Raw genomic sequence first — 15,946 nt, 5'->3', positions numbered from 1 at the left:
GCCAGACAAGTCATTCATCCAATGGCCATTGTTGTCAAATAGAAGAAATAGTTTATTTTCCATTTTATCGAGCTTATTTTACCGACTCCTTCCCATGAGACCAAGCAAAAAGACTTGAATGTTTCCGGTTTTCATAGACCTGTGGTAAAAGGAAGTCCCCAAATGCATTCCCTGTCCTTCAGTGTACCAAACAAACTTATGTTTAGTAACATTAAAATAAAATTAAAACAACTCTGCTTTCAATAAGAACAAAATGAATATAAAGAAAATCCTGCAGTAGCAAGGAACTTCTGATTGACTGTTCCAATAAAGAGGGATTTTATTAGTCACTGACAACTACTTGTAAATACATAACTGGAGAAGGAATTAGATCACAGTTATTTACAATCCAATTCAATTGATAAAATCATTGCAATATTCTCAATTCAAAGCAAATTTCATGTTCCAGAAACTGACCTTGGTGGTATCATGTTTCTTTAAGATATGATTTACAATGTCAGCTGTTCCCATATGAAGTTCCTGAAGAAAGTTTAAAAAAAAAGTTAACACAGAGTTAGAAGTAATAAGCTTCAACATGTGTACCAAGGGTGGAAATACAAAAATAGTGAGGTTGTGTTACTTTTAAATATGGCATGGGAGTCCAGTGTACATTTGATTTCATTTAATGAGTTGGAAGAAATCACAAATTAACTGGGCTAATACTTGAAACAGAACGATTGTCTGACGAGGAAGGGGTGGACAAGCTAAGGCTACACCCCTGGAATTTAGAAAAAGAATCCATCTCATTGAATAATACAAATTCCTGGGTGGCCTTATGATGCAAGCAGGGAGAATATTTCCTCTTTTGGACAACAGGGATCATTGCTTAAAAACAATGGAGTTATCCACTGAAGACACTGGTGAGTTCAAAGGGTTGCATGCTTGGAACTCTACCTCACAAGGCAGCAGATGCAAAGCGAGTTTTGAATATCTGAGGCAGGCAAAATTGTTAAGCAAAGGGATGAAGGCTATCTCAGATGGACAGAAATGGAGCCGAACTTAGATCAGCCATGATCTTACTCAACAGCATAATTGACTGAAGGGACTGAGCAATTTGTCTCCTTATCACCGATATGTTTGTTCCCATTTGATGAAGCAAAGAAGTGCTATTAAATTTTTACAATATGGATACGGCCAGGTAAAGTCTCAGTTCTTCTCCCCCCCACTACCCCCACCCCACCCAGGAGATCTATGAAAATTTGAAGGATTACTTCCTTTTGATTTTAACTGATAGAACTCAATTTTCCTACTCTTATGCTCCTCAGTTCCTTTTATGATCATTTTGTTCAATAAGATCAAGTTTTAATAGAGACTCAAACCATGATCAGTTAACAGAAGCTAAGATGGGATGGAGTCAACAGAAACAGTTTCAGTACATAATCACAGTAACAATTCGTACAATTTAATTATCTTGTTAATATTGGAGCTCAAGCAATGGCACCTGCATGCATGATGTTCAAAATTATGGGGGGGGGGGAAGGGGGCGAAGCCTCTTAATTCACCGTGGAAGTCAGAAACAGAATTGACATAATTGTTGGGATTTTTCTTTTGTGAAAAGCCTCAACTTTATTGCCTATAAATGAGAAATGAAATAGCTGACCAAAATCATTTTATTTTCAATTATCACATAAAAAATGGGTCCAATTTTATATGATAACAAATTAAAATTTATGACAGGACATTGATCTTGTGTGATGTTTTACATGTCTCTCTCATGTTAGCCAATTTCTCGATATGCTGCATTTTTTCTTTGTAGCCCTCTGCCCGGTGTTCTTGACTTAGCAATAGCACAACATCCTACACTTTTGCTTTATTATTATACTATCTGGTACACTGAGATAGGGGGACAACTTGCTTGGATTGAAAATCAAAAGTTTTTCAGTGCATCTCAGTACTCATGACAATTTAATTCAAAAGTACTTAAGAAAAGTATCCTCTATTACACCTCCAAAGATTATCTGATTTTTAGCCATTTATCCCCTGATTTGCTCTGTTATAAACTCAATTAGGAAGGTGCATTGGGGTGGGGGGGGGGGGGGGGGGAGGAAGGAGGTCAACAGCTTGATCGCACATAGAAGTCGCAGGATCTAGGTCGCCTGCCGTCACAAATATAAACAGTTCTCAGCAACGCCCAGACCTACCATGTCAGCCTTATTGTAACTGAACCACACATCTCAGTAACAAGTAGCTAACCACACCACCCACTTCAGACTGCCCAACACTAATCCTCAAGACAATCTTTCCTCACCAAACTGTGAACAATTCTTAACACAGGAAGCAGCTACTTGATCAAACTGAGTCCATGTGAACTTGGAGAACAATCCTCTCTGTTTCTCATTTTCCTCCTATTTGAAGCTAAACTTATTTAGTTTGGCCAAATTCTCAGCCAATTCATCTACTATCTAATCTTTAAGGCACAGATGAAAAATCAGAGAATACATCAGAATCTACACGGTCAGAGGGAGCATGTAAAAACTACACAAAGACAGCACCCAAGTTCAGAAATTAACACAGGGGCTTGGAGTTTGGATTGATACACGATTGGTTTCCAACACAGCAGCACACAGCTCAGTTGGATGAAATATTTACCTGTTACTGTTCAGACCAAGGACATTTTAACAAATCATTATAATAGCATATATCCAGCAGATTATGAGGGTAATCTGCTTAATGTCACAAGTAAAGTGAAATAAAAATACCCAAGCTTCATTCCACGGCAAGGTGAAAAAGGTAGACAAGTTTTATTTGGGAATGGATGTGAAAGGATTTCTTTTTGTTTAAAATATTCTATATATTTAGTAAATTTATTGCTATAGTATGATAATTTACAGCTTGCACTTTTAATGAATAAATATGTGAAACCATCATGGTCACATACTTGCCCTCGTTGGGAGTAATGCCAATCACTGCTGATGAAGTAAGTGAAGCAACGCACAGAAGTAATAACACGCGTGCTGGGGTAAGTCAGTGTCATAACAAAACCATGCAAATCAGTACCATTACTTACAGGAATACTGTCAGTGCGATTATCTTTCCAGACTTCCAGAAGTGCAATTATCATTGCTTCTAATTCAGTGCGAGATAAAACCCCATCTCGGTCAGTGTCAAAAACCTTGAAACAAACTAATAAAGCAAAGCAGTACAAGTAGTCACTTTATTTTAAAAACCCCAACAAATGAAAGTTCTTGAAATAGAATTTCCAGTTGATGTTAAAAGATTAACGTCAAACATAAAACAATAAAATAAAAATTAGTAACAAGGTTTCACGTTTATCCGGTGTCCTTTGTCTTTGAAGATAGTGTTTTCTGAATGCTATTATTTACAGTTCTCATTTAATGGGAAAATTGCAATCTAAAATCAATTTTAAGATATCACAGCATACATTATTTCCTTGTATATTTAGTACACCACAATATGTACTAAAACAGCATCTTGATTCAGGATTTTGCAATAACTCACAAGGATATTAATTCACTTTTTAAAAAAAAAAACACAAAATGTCTCTCCAACCAAATTGTAAATGCCTCAATTTTAAAAGCAGGTCCAAGCTCGAATTATGGGCCTGACTGGGATTTCACTTTGGAACCTGATTAAAATCCAAGTTTTGTCCTTTATTAAAAAACAACAAGCCTCTTCACTGTCCTTCCAATTTTTATAAGGCAAAGTATTGTCTATTTTAATTTTTTTCAATGATTGATCCTGCACCATTTTTCTTATTGAAGTAACTGTGACCATTTAAAAAATGTTCACAAATCATGTGATCTATCAAAGTGAAAACAATACATTTTGATTTTTAAAAAACTGCCTATGCTTAAAAAGATGAATTTTCTACACTCTAAATATTATCTAACAGTATAAATATTAAAAAAAAACTTACATTTCTGCCGTTCAGCAAGAGGACCTCTACAGCAAGCAGAAAGCCCACAAGAAATTTCTTTGAAGTCGATGTGATTATCACGATTTTCATCAAAAGCACTGAATAAACCTGAAATGCAAAATGGTACTTGCAAAATTCGGATATTTGCTGTAATAATATCTGGCATAAATTAATACATTTTTCTTGAGTTTAACATGCATTTTACCTGATCATCCAAGACACTTCACACATAAAACCCACATTATTTACACCGACGAATCAAGTTCAGGCAGCCCCCACGTCATGCAAAGGTTTATTAATTCCTCTGAATTGCTCAAAAGAAACAAGTTCTCCCAAGTCAGAGATGTTAACTTTCCATAGCTACCCATGTTATATTGCTCAGCATACACTTTCAATAATTATTTTATTTCCTTGAATAATTATGGATAGCATGAGGATGAATACATATTGCAAGCAGCCATCAATGAACACCACAAAATAGTTTTATTATTCCGAAAAATGCTTTGAAGATGTACAGGAGAATTTGCCACAAGTTTGGATTTCTGTATGTCAGGCCAACTGTGATTATTTTTATTGGTTCCAGAGTTTAACCTAATCCACTTTAACTGGTGTGAAATGAGCATGTCAGAATGCGCAAGCTATTGTGCATCTCAGGGTTTTGTGACTATCTGATGACTGATTACAGAGGAGGAGCAACTTAATTTAACTGATGAACAATGTTATTATCCTCACTGACTCTCAAACAAAAAAAAAAGCTGGTCTTTTCTTGAAATCAAAGCAGAGAAAACAAACAGGAATCTCCTTCAGCTAATATTAATCACCTTCATTTATAAGGCAATTAATTTATAAAAAGCCTCCCAAGATATTTCAGAGGAACATTTAAAAAAAAATCTGAAACCAAGCCACAGAAGAAAATTTTAGTCCTCAAAACAGTAGATTTTAAAGACTGTCAGAGGATACAATATGGGGAGAATTCAAGATCTTAGACTATGCTGGAACAGAAAGAAATTTGAGACCAGAATTGGCAATATTAGAAAGTTATCAGAGAAACAAAAAGTGCAGTTACTGGAATCCTGAGTGCACAAAGAGAAGCTGGAGAAACTCTGTGGGTCCCATCGATGCACCCTTGCAGCACAAAGGATCCCCCTCTTTTCTGATTAAGAGTCCCAATCAGAAATGCTGGCTAACCATTTCCATCAATTGATGTTGACAGACCTTCAGACACCCTCCAGCTTCTCTTTAGACAGTTATCAAACAGGAACAGATGACACAAATCTATGAGGACAGAGATAAAGGAGTTTGGGAAAAGGGATGCCAAGTTTACAAGAAACTAGCTAAATGAGATTAATGGCAATAAACAGAAGGATAATAGGTCTAGCAGACGTACATTGCATCATCGCAACACCTCACCAATGGACAGACATGGGCGTAAGCAATAAGTAAATAGACAAGATGGCACTCCTAAACACCAATTTGAGGAAATGTTATGAAACAGCTCAAATCGGGCCGAAGTTTGAGAAGTAAATACGATCAAATAATAATTGATTCAGAAAATGAAAGGAAGGAATTAGATTTTCACTCCCTTCCATTGCACTTACAAGAAATACTTGAAACATCCCAAGTGGATGATCATTGACGATCACAAAGGTGATGGAAACAAGGGGATTCTTTGCTTCTGAACAAAACATTAAAAATACTAGAATTGTGCACTATCCATTTATTTACTGAGCACAAATCTTGGCACAGACCTTCATCTGAGCAGAAAATCAATTGACCCCAAGTCCCATACTCACTGAGCTCTTTCACTTGTCTTTCTGTGAGGCTCCATTATCGAATGCCTGTTTGCACTTTCAAAAGACTCCATGGCATTATCCAGAGATAACTAAAATACTTTATCCTGTATTCATCCCAATATTTAGCATTCAACCGCATAACAACAAAATACTCAAAGATTTTGTTTTTATTTCATTGCCTTAAGTGTGCATTGATTTGCAGGTGTGCTACTGGGAGAAATTAGACTTTTAAAATACCTCTTTTGTAGCAAAATCTTTAAGCCTGAAGCCATGAAAGTAATAAATTCAAACACTTTATTCTTTCCTGGTATTATCTCAGAAGAGGAAAATATACCAATTATATTAAAGTTGTGAACAAAGCATGCGATACACAAATGTGCTGGAGAAACTCAGGTTTCAAAAGGAAAAAAGACGAACCAATGTTTCAGACTTGAGCCTTTTGTCAAAGTATGTTAAATAAAACAGACAAGTACCTGAATAAAAAGTTGGGGGGGGGGGAAGAGGGGGAGCAGAGGAGAGGAGGAAGGAAGGGGCAGATGAGGAGCACAGACGAACAGGTAAGAGGTCATAGATAGATACAGGTGGGAGGGTAGAAGTGGGAAGAAAAAGCAGTGATAGGGGAGAGGGTAGCTCTCTGATAGAAGAGGGAAGGAAAAGGGGTGGGGAGCTGAAGGAGACAGAGAGATGGAGAAAGATACACTCGGGGTGGGGGGGGGGTTAAGTTCAAATAAAACATTGCCCTTTGTACAACCCACTGAAGCAAAGTATCATCTATCTATGAATGCAAACACATTTTAAAGTCCTCCTCAGAATAAATTTGCATTTCCTAATTAGCTGAAACTCCTTCCTCTTGTGTGCTCCCTTAGCTTAGCATTTCTGCAGTCCAAAGAATAATTACACATTCCCAGATCCTGACATTTGAATAAAGACACGAATATTCTATTCCAAATTGTCATCACCACCAAAGAGAAAAGTGAGCCTCTGAATCGTCACTAACCGCTCACATTTCTTCTTCCGTCACAGTGAAGAGTATTTGTTTTGCCCAGCTTCTTCACTGCCCACCGTCGCACAATTTTGCCTGCATTACCTTCAACCATTCTTTTCTATTCTGAATTCACCTCTGGGTCCATCTCTTTTACAATTTTTCATCAAATATCCAAGGAATGGTAATTAATAACAAAACAGCCCACCAATAATAAAATCATTTCCTTATCTGAATCAGGAATAAATAATCAATTACAACTGCAAGCTCAAATGCACATGCATGCAAACATCATAGAATCTGAATGGACACTAAAATCTAATGTGCCAAAATCTGGGTTTGGAAATTTCAGCTGTCATCCATGTCCAATTTACTTGCTCTCTCGTCTTCTATTACCTGCTCTTAAAGATGGATGGATAGGTGGAGAAACTAAAGGAACAAATGTTTCCAAATCAAAACGACCCGTCCTTGACTGAGCCTTCAGCAGCCAGTATCGTTTTTCAAGATCAATTATATCAGATTCTTCCACTGTGAATAGAAACAAATACATTAGCATATAATAGATAGAGCATTAGTCAGATCAAAATTAATCGGCTAGCATTTTCTTGATTTGCAACACGTTTTTTTTTGTACCTGACACCTACATCAGAATTTTTTTAAACCAAACAAAAAATTGTTGGTCATAAAACATAAAATATATCCTTGTAATGTCAGCAGCAAATCTTAAAAAAATAATAACTTGTATCATTGTTTCTGCAGCTTTATTCACTCAATTCAATTACATTCATGCGCCGGATAAAGTCAGTTCAGGCAACCTCCGACTGTATATACGTCAGTGATCCCATAAGGTTATAATAGAGTTCGGAAATTCCAACTGGAGTGTATATTTATAATGTATTATATTATGTATACTGTATTTTACAGTATTAACTTACTTAACCCATAAATTTCCTTGCCAGATACATTAGCTAATATACAATATAATCCACGCTGCTGAAGAACCAACTGCGCTGGGTAGGTCACGTCTCCAGAATGGAGGACCATCACCTTCCCAAGATCGTGTTATATGGCGAGCTCTCCACTGGCCACCAAGACAGAGGTGCACCAAGGAAGAGGTACTAGGACTGTCTAAAGAAATCTCTTGGTGCCTGCCACATTGACCATCGCCAGTGGGCTGATATCGCCTCAAACCGTGCATCTTGGCGCCTCACAGTTCGGCGGGCAGCAACCTCCTTTGAAGAAGACCGCAGAGCCCACCTCACTGTCAAAAGACAAAGGAGGAAAAACCCAACACCCAATCCCAACCCACCAATTTTCCCTTGCAACCGTGTCTGCCTGTCCCGCATCGGACTTGTCAGCTACAAACGAGCCTGCAGCTGACGTGGACATTACCCCTCCACAAATCTTCGTCCGCGAAGCCAAGCCAAAGATGTGTACAGTATCTTGGCTATTTAGTCAATACAGGTGCACTACAGCATCCTATATAGCTTTGCTAAGCATATAATATATACTATTTCACAGAACGTATCGTGGATGTTAAGTGATGCATTACTGTACATTTCTTGAAATTAAATTCAATGACTCAATAACTAAAACTACTGGTCCAATTTTATTTAAGCTTAAACTTGTGAAAATTGACCTTCATTATGATTTTAATGTTCAAAAAATCTTCTTAGATGATTCACAAACAAAAAATGGCTACCTAGCCAATGGGATCATTAGATGCACAGGTGGAAAAGATTTTTGAGGTTACTTTTAAAAATTGGAGACAATACATGGAAAATTCTACATTGTGGGACTAAACTGGTACAAATATTAGGACATAGAAAGTCAAAGTAAAGGGAAAAAAGAATCTAATGATGAGGATACTCGAGCAGTGGTTCTCAACCTTTTTATTTCCACTCACAACTTCAGGTAATCTGCCAAGTGACAAAATGATAGCCAGGAAAACAGAATAAAATCTTTGAATTGCAAGAAAAATAGTTGCTCTACCCAACACCCAACCCCAACCAACCAATTTTCCCCTGCAACCGCTGCAACCGTGTCTGCCTGTCCCGCATCGGACTTGTCAGCTACAAACGAGCCTGCAGCTGACGTGGACATTTACCCCCTCCATAAATCTTCGTCCGCGAAGCCAAGCCAAAGAAGAAGAAGAAGTAAAGGACTGCTTAAGATGGTATGTGAATGGAAAGGGAAGGTTGAGAATCACTGCTCGAGACCCAATTTTTGCTGAAATATTTTGCTTGAGAAAAATTGTCATTGGCCCATTTCCTTTGGAGTTATGAAACCGTGCACATAACGAGTCAAATAGGGATGATTAAAATAGTGGTTTTCAAACTTTTTCTTTCCACCCGCATACCACCTTAAGCAATCCCTTACCAATCACAGAGCACCTAAGGCATAGGGAATACTTAGAGTGAATGGAAAGAAAAAGGTTGAGAACACTGTACTAGAGCAAATTACAGAGCTGCTATAAACAGGTGGATATGGATGTATGAGAATTTGCAACATTGGGTAAGCAAAAGGCAACACACATCAAATGGTGATGCATGAAACTGGTCATACAGCATGACAGGATACTAGGCCAGAATTTTGATTTGAATAGTTTTATGGCACATAGCAAAGAGAGGACTACCTAGAATGGCATTGAAACCAGTACACTTGGGAAACAAATGTGCATGAGAGCTCCTATGATTGGCTTTAGATGAAGCAGAACTGAGGTAATACAGGAATGATAACAAGGTTCCTTTTATTGTCATGTGATGATACATTAAAAATGTAATGTACATGATATACTTTAAATTTTACTTGCCGCAAGGCAGACAATGAGTTATCAATGGTATTGCCTGGCTCGCCTTGTATGGTCTTCATGTACAATGTTACAGACTCTCGCTTTATAATTTTCAACATTGTTTAGCCAGAAATGAGTGAGAAGAAATAAATAAGATGTTCCAAGTTCATGATGGGTTTGAAAATAGTTGCTTTAGCCTTCCCAAGTGTTTAGCTGAAAGAAGATCAGATCATACTTTATCAGATTTTAGTCGTATATACTTCAAAACAGGCTTGATGAGTGGAGCAGATAGAGAAGAGGAACTTTGTGAGAACTAAAGATGAAAGAAAGTAGAGAACATGAAATCATGGGGGCAATCCCACTGAAATAGACAAAACAGGAGCAATTTTGCAGGAGGATGGGTGGTTAGGCATGCTCAAAGACAAAACAAAATCTCGAGGGAAGCAAGCAAGAATATAGGAGGCACCAAGAGCGGATATGGTTTTATCACTTATTTATGTAAAGAGCAAGAGTAAAAAAAATTATATAGACTTAAGATAATGTCAAGCATGGATTTAAAAAGTGACATCACCAATCTTACTCAAATAGCCTCCAGCCACCAAAAATCCAGACCTCGAGAATTTACATGCAGGCCTTCGTATCACCAAAAGCAAGAAATTTGCAAATCACTGCCAAGTGACAAAATGATAGCCAGGAAAACAGAATAAAATCTTTGAATTGCAAGAAAAATACAGTACAACAGTTTAAATTTTAACAAAGACCCCAGTGGTATTCTGCAAGGTGCAGTGGTCTTAAAATGAAAAACCCCAAATGTCCAGTCATTGGCATTAGAAAATAGGTGGGATTAAATATGATGGGCTGTAAAAGGGTGATAAAAGTTTGAAATGCATAGCAATGAATGCTCAAAGATATCCCAGCAACTAACATCAAAATAAAATCCACTGCCAATTTGTTTTGAATTTTAGTTCTAATGAAGATTAATGGATTTCAACAGTTTAAAAAAAAACGCAACTTTGCAGAAAAAAGGAAAACACCACAACCTCGTGTGTTGCAATGAATTGAGCAGTTTTGCGTAATGCAAAAAGTTATCCTGAAATAAAGTAAAAGGAGTTATGCGTCTCATTGCCACCTCACACAATTTGCTGCCATCTTAGTAATTCCCCAGTCAGAAGACAGAAGAAGATGTTTAGGTGGGGGAGAAGGGAAACTTGGGCTGAAATAACTGGAGCTATTTTTTTGACCAGTTATGGCGTACTTTAGGAAGCTCACTTCCAAAAAAAAATTAAAATTCAAGTCCTGGCACATACACAATGGGCTCAATGGCTTCCTTTTATCCATATATTTAAGTAATCAGCTAAATCAAATTACAAGATTGTCATTTTTGCCTCTTCAAATAGTCGTCATTGATAATCTTGCCAACTTTTCTGATGCAAATTACAAAACAGCAGGTGGTTACCGAAGGAAATATACATGGAGAGAAAAAGGAGATTTTAAAAAAAAATTTAAAAATCCATTCCATGCCATTTCTGTATTAGAGTCTAATGAATTATATCAACTCTCTCTCTCCCTCCCCCACACAAACCAATTTGTCAATGAAATTTATGTCTTCCCTGTAGTTGTACATTTTCTTGGAACAAAAAATGGATGTGAAGACACTCAACCCTGTTGACTGCATTCATGAATGTAGCTGGGTATAATCTCATTGTCCAGCTGGCTTTAAGGAAAAGTTAATCTTAGTAATAATAAGGTTCAACAAGACACTTTACTGAACCACAATCACAAAAAGTACATCAATTAATCAATTTTCCATTCAGAAAAACATTTATGAAAAAATCCACCTTGAAAAAAAGTTGCAATCATTTTATTTTTTCTGCATCTTAGATATAGTTTTAAATAACTTTCATTATTTTTGAGATAGTCCAGAAAAAGATTTGAACTAAATTATATTCTATTAAATAATTCAGAAATCACAATTTACAATTCCACATAGAATTTTAATATCCTTGATTAATGTAATCTGCTAAACACATCCAGCTCAATATTTAAATTCACAATAAATGTATCAATAGCTAGAAAAATATCTGAGTATTTACAAATCACATTAAAGCTCTAAAATGAGTTGAAGCAAGGAAATCTACAAACGCTGTGGATGTTGATTGTGGTGCCATAGTAAATCATCAGGTCCCACATGATCTAAAGATACATAATCAACATTTCAGGCCTGAGCCCTTCTTCAAGGTAGAAGAAAAAATCAGGTAGGTGCCTGAATAAAAATATGGGGGGGTGGGTTGGGGGGGAAAGAGGGGGAAGAAGGGGCAGGAAAAGTAGCACAGACCAATAGCCAAGAGGCCAAAGGTGGACATAGATAGCAGGGCAGGAAAGAAAAGCAGAGAATTGATCAGGGGAGGGAGTTATCTATGTGAATGGAGAGCTAGAGGCAAGGAGACAAAGGGGAGAGATGGGGCTGGGGGGAGAAAATGGACTGGGTAACAGAAACCAAAGAAGATAGCTAATGCCAACTGGTTACAGGATGCCCAGACAGAATACGAGGTGCAGTTCCAAGTGAAGCAGAAGAAACATTTCACATGAATCTGCAGAGGTCACTACTGCATCTGATACTCCCTCTGTGGAATCCTCTACATCAGAGAGACTGGAAGTTGACTGTGAGATCACTTCATTGAACACCTTGTGATGTCCACTGAAACAGCGGGGATCTCCCAGTGGCAATGCATTTCAATTCCCCGCTCCATTCCTTTGCCAACATTTCTGTCCATGGTCTCTCCTGCATTGCCAATCTGAGACCACCTGCAAATTGGAGGAACCACACCTCATATTCCGTCTGTACACCCTTCAACGAGATGACATTAACGTCGACTTCTCTGGTTTCTGTTTGCTATGCCTCCCTTTCTCTATCCTTATGTCCCCTTTCCTCCAGTTCTGCACACTTAGAGCTATACATCCCTCCATGATCAATTCTAAGCTTTTACCTTCTGCCCTTTAATCCACGTCCATCAACATCCTCTTGGCGGTTGGTCTGTCCTCCTCTCCCTGCCTTTTTAAATCAGACATCTGCCTGCTTTCTGCTCATACGTTGATGAAGATCTCAGGCCTGTAACTCTGGTTTTATATCTTTGTCTCCTCTTGACACTGCAGAATCTGCTGAGTTTCTCTAATACTTTTGTGTATTAACAAAAAAACTAAAATAGTTTTGTTTGTTATTTGTCACAGAAAGGATGCCACTTTCACTGTTATAGAGTCTACACATTCAGTGGCTGTGGTTGCAACATCTAAATGGAGAAGAACTTTGAGAGTCATATCAAATCTTACCCATCATCCAACAAAAAGACACACAATTTGAAGCCAAATTTTATACTAGAATTTCTGGTTATTTTATTTCTTTGAACCCTGGCAAGCATTAAGTTAAATGTGCATTAACTGTATGTGATCATTCTAAACTGCAACTACTCATTCCGCTTATGCCCACGTTCAATGGATGTGAATTTGTGAAAATGTGAAGAAAAAAAAAATCCTCTGCCAGTTGATGTCCTTATTAAAAAGTTTTCCTGTCTCTTGCCCTTTTCAATATTACAACAGACTGTGCCTGTCATCATTTGCTCTAAATAACAACATTCCTTTCCATTTTGGAAATATTCACCATCCAGCTTAACCTTGTTTCATTATATAGCAAAGTTAAAAAAGGATATGCATGTTGCACTTTTGTATCAACAAAAGAATTACCAATGGTCAACTGTGGTCCACTGATCTTTTACAAAAATATTTGTCAAGCACTTCAAAACACTAAGTGACATCAGAAAATGCTGGAAATACCCAGAATGTGGGATTCCAGTGAAAAAAGGAGAAATTATGCAATCCATAAATATGGAAGCAGAGAAAGCATAAAGATTGTCAAGAAATTGTAAGATACTCAAATTTATATCCATGTATACCAAAAAGTCTTTTAAAAACAGCCTCATGATTGCAAAGTATCAAAATAAAAGTATATTTGACACTTAATCCTGCTCTTAATTCCATCACCAGCAATTTAAAGAAACAAAAACATCAATGTGGAAGTGAATTTACAAAATTTCCAAGCTAAAATCTCATTGATTTCCTACAAAAGTACCTTGGTTTTCCTCTCTTATTTATCACTGCTCACATTCAAATCTTGCACAAACCAAATTAAGTGAAACACAGTTTTGCAATAACTCTCCTTTTGAAGAGACAATTTCAAGACAGGAATTCATTTCATCCTTAAGCTGGGGGGTGGGGGGTGAGAAGGGGCAGGAGGCAGTGAGCGAGTGGCCTGTCCACCTATCCCTGCACCTCATTCAATTTGTTCTGGGGGGGGGGGGGTGGTAGTGAGGTCCAGTGCTCCCCTCAAAGCATGCGATTGATCATCTGCTCCCTACAACAGTGGGCCCTCTCTGTTGCCCTGGGGACCAGCTTCTCTCCCTCCTGCCCTCGCGCGCCCACAGGTCCCAGTGTGCCTGTCAATCAATCAGCAGGTGGAAGCAGCGTGCGTCTTGGCGTGCGGTAGGGCAGGAAGAGGTGTTGCTGCTGTGGCTCATGTGTGAGGAGGCTTTGGGGTCTTGGCCATACAAGGCTGGAGGGTTTCCATTGAGATGAGTGAAGGCGCACACACATCATCTACAAGGGGCCTTGCAGGCTGAACCCATTTCGCCAACTTACCTGTAAGTATATTAAAACAAAATTTTCCTAAATCTCCTGCCAAAATTGGGGAGGTGGAGGGGTGATTCTTATATGCCACCCAGCCCTATATGCTGTTAAATACAGTACGAGGTAACAAGGAAGGACAGGCAGGAAAGTAAGGGAGGTGGGTAGTGTTCTTAGTTAAAGATGAGATCAGGGGAATTGTGAGAGATGATGTAAGATCTAAGGAGCAAAATGTTTAATCTATTTGGGTAGAAAGAGAATAGCAAAGAGAGAAAAAAAAATCACCCATGGGAGTTGTCAAGAAGCACCCAATAATAATATTTCAGTGGCACAGGTAATAAACCACGGATGGAACAGCACTTATCATGAGGGACTTTATGTACATAGACTGGGTGAATCAAGTTGGTTGAGGTAAGTTTAAGGAGGACTTCATAGAAAGTATACATGATGGCTTTCTTCAACAGAATATTACTGAACCTATAAGGGAACATGCTATCTTTGATCTGGTCCTGTGCAATGAGAGGTAAAAATCAATGATCATTTAATTAGGGATCCTCCTGGAATGAGTGATTACAGAATGATCAAGTTTCTCATACAAATGGAGGTTACAATAGTTTGGTCTAAAACCAATTGTTATGTCTTGATTTAAAAAAAACTACAAAGGGATGAGGGAGGAGTTGGCCAGTGTAGACTGGGAACACAGGCTATGTGGAGGGACGACTGAGGAACAGTGGAAGACATTCAAAGAGGTTTTTCACTGCAAGGGTGGGCGCAGCCAGCCTTGGATACTCAAGAAATAAAGGAAAGCATCAGACAAAAACCTCAGGCATACAAAGTCACCAAGAGCAGTGGGAAACTGGAAGATTGGGAGAACTTTAAAATGCAACAAAGAACTACGAAACAAACAATAAAAAGAGTGAAAGTAGACAATGAAAAAAAAGATGAGCACAAAATATAATAATGGACAGTAAAAGTTTTCTCCTCGTGCACAGTAGAAAAACTGAAGTTCATATAATATATACACACACACATATATATATTCTTTCTTCTTTGGCTTGGCTTCGCGGACGAAGATTTATGGAGGGGGTAAAAGTCCACGTCAGCTGCAGGCTCGTTTGTGGCTGACCAGTCCGATGCGGGACAGGCAGACACGGTTGCAGCGGCTGCAGGGGAAAATTGGTTGGTTGGGGTTGGGTGTTGGGTTTTTCCTCCTTTGCCTTTTGTCAGTGAGGTGGGCTCTGTGGTTTTCTTCAAAGGAGGTTGCTGCCCGCCAAATTGTGAGGCGCCAAGATGCACGGTTTGAGGCGATATCAGCCCACTGGCGGTGGTCAATGTGGCAGGCACCAAGAGATTTCTTTAGGCAGTCCTTGTACCTTTTCTTTGGTGCACCTCTGTCACGGTGGCCAGTGGAGAGCTCGCCATATAACACGATCTTGGGAAGGCGATGGTCCTCCATTCTGGATCTTCAGCAGCGTGGACTCGATGCTGTCGACCTCTGCCATCTCGAGTACTTCGACGTTAGGGATGAAAGCGCTCCAATGGATGTTGAGGATGGAGCGGAGACAACGCTGGTGGAAGCGTTCTAGGAGCCGTAGGTGATGCCAGTAGAGGACCCATGATTCGGAGCCGAACAGGAGTGTGGGTATGACAACGGCTCTGTATATGCTAATCTTTGTGAGGTTTTTCAGTTGGGTATTTTTCCAGACTCTTTTGTGTAGTCTTCCAAAGGCGCTATTTGCCTTGGCGAGTCTGTTGTCTATCTCATTGTCGATCCTTGCATCTGATGAAAT

The 15,946-nt window shown here is 38.6% G+C and overlaps 1 protein-coding gene across 3 annotated transcripts in view; it reads right to left on the bottom strand.

The window, feature by feature from the left end:
- The window catches only part of usp32 (ubiquitin specific peptidase 32), a 154,585-nt gene that overhangs the window by 60,363 nt on the left and 78,276 nt on the right, over positions 1 to 15,946 (bottom strand). For all 3 annotated transcript variants that reach the window (XM_069910731.1, XM_069910732.1, XM_069910733.1), the window contains exons 6-9: positions 7,088 to 7,219; positions 3,917 to 4,024; positions 3,047 to 3,162; positions 457 to 519 (exon numbers count right to left, since the gene is read on the bottom strand). In XM_069910731.1, coding sequence (XP_069766832.1) covers positions 457 to 519; positions 3,047 to 3,162; positions 3,917 to 4,024; positions 7,088 to 7,219 — 419 coding nt within the window. The remainder of the gene's footprint in view (positions 1 to 456; positions 520 to 3,046; positions 3,163 to 3,916; positions 4,025 to 7,087; positions 7,220 to 15,946) is intronic.

The sequence above is a fragment of the Narcine bancroftii genome, chromosome 14 (genome assembly GCF_036971445.1).
Source record: "Narcine bancroftii isolate sNarBan1 chromosome 14, sNarBan1.hap1, whole genome shotgun sequence".
NCBI lineage: Eukaryota > Metazoa > Chordata > Chondrichthyes > Torpediniformes > Narcinidae > Narcine > Narcine bancroftii.
The sequence above is the reverse complement of the archived record's forward strand: the minus strand, read 5'-3'. Positions and strand labels throughout refer to the sequence as shown.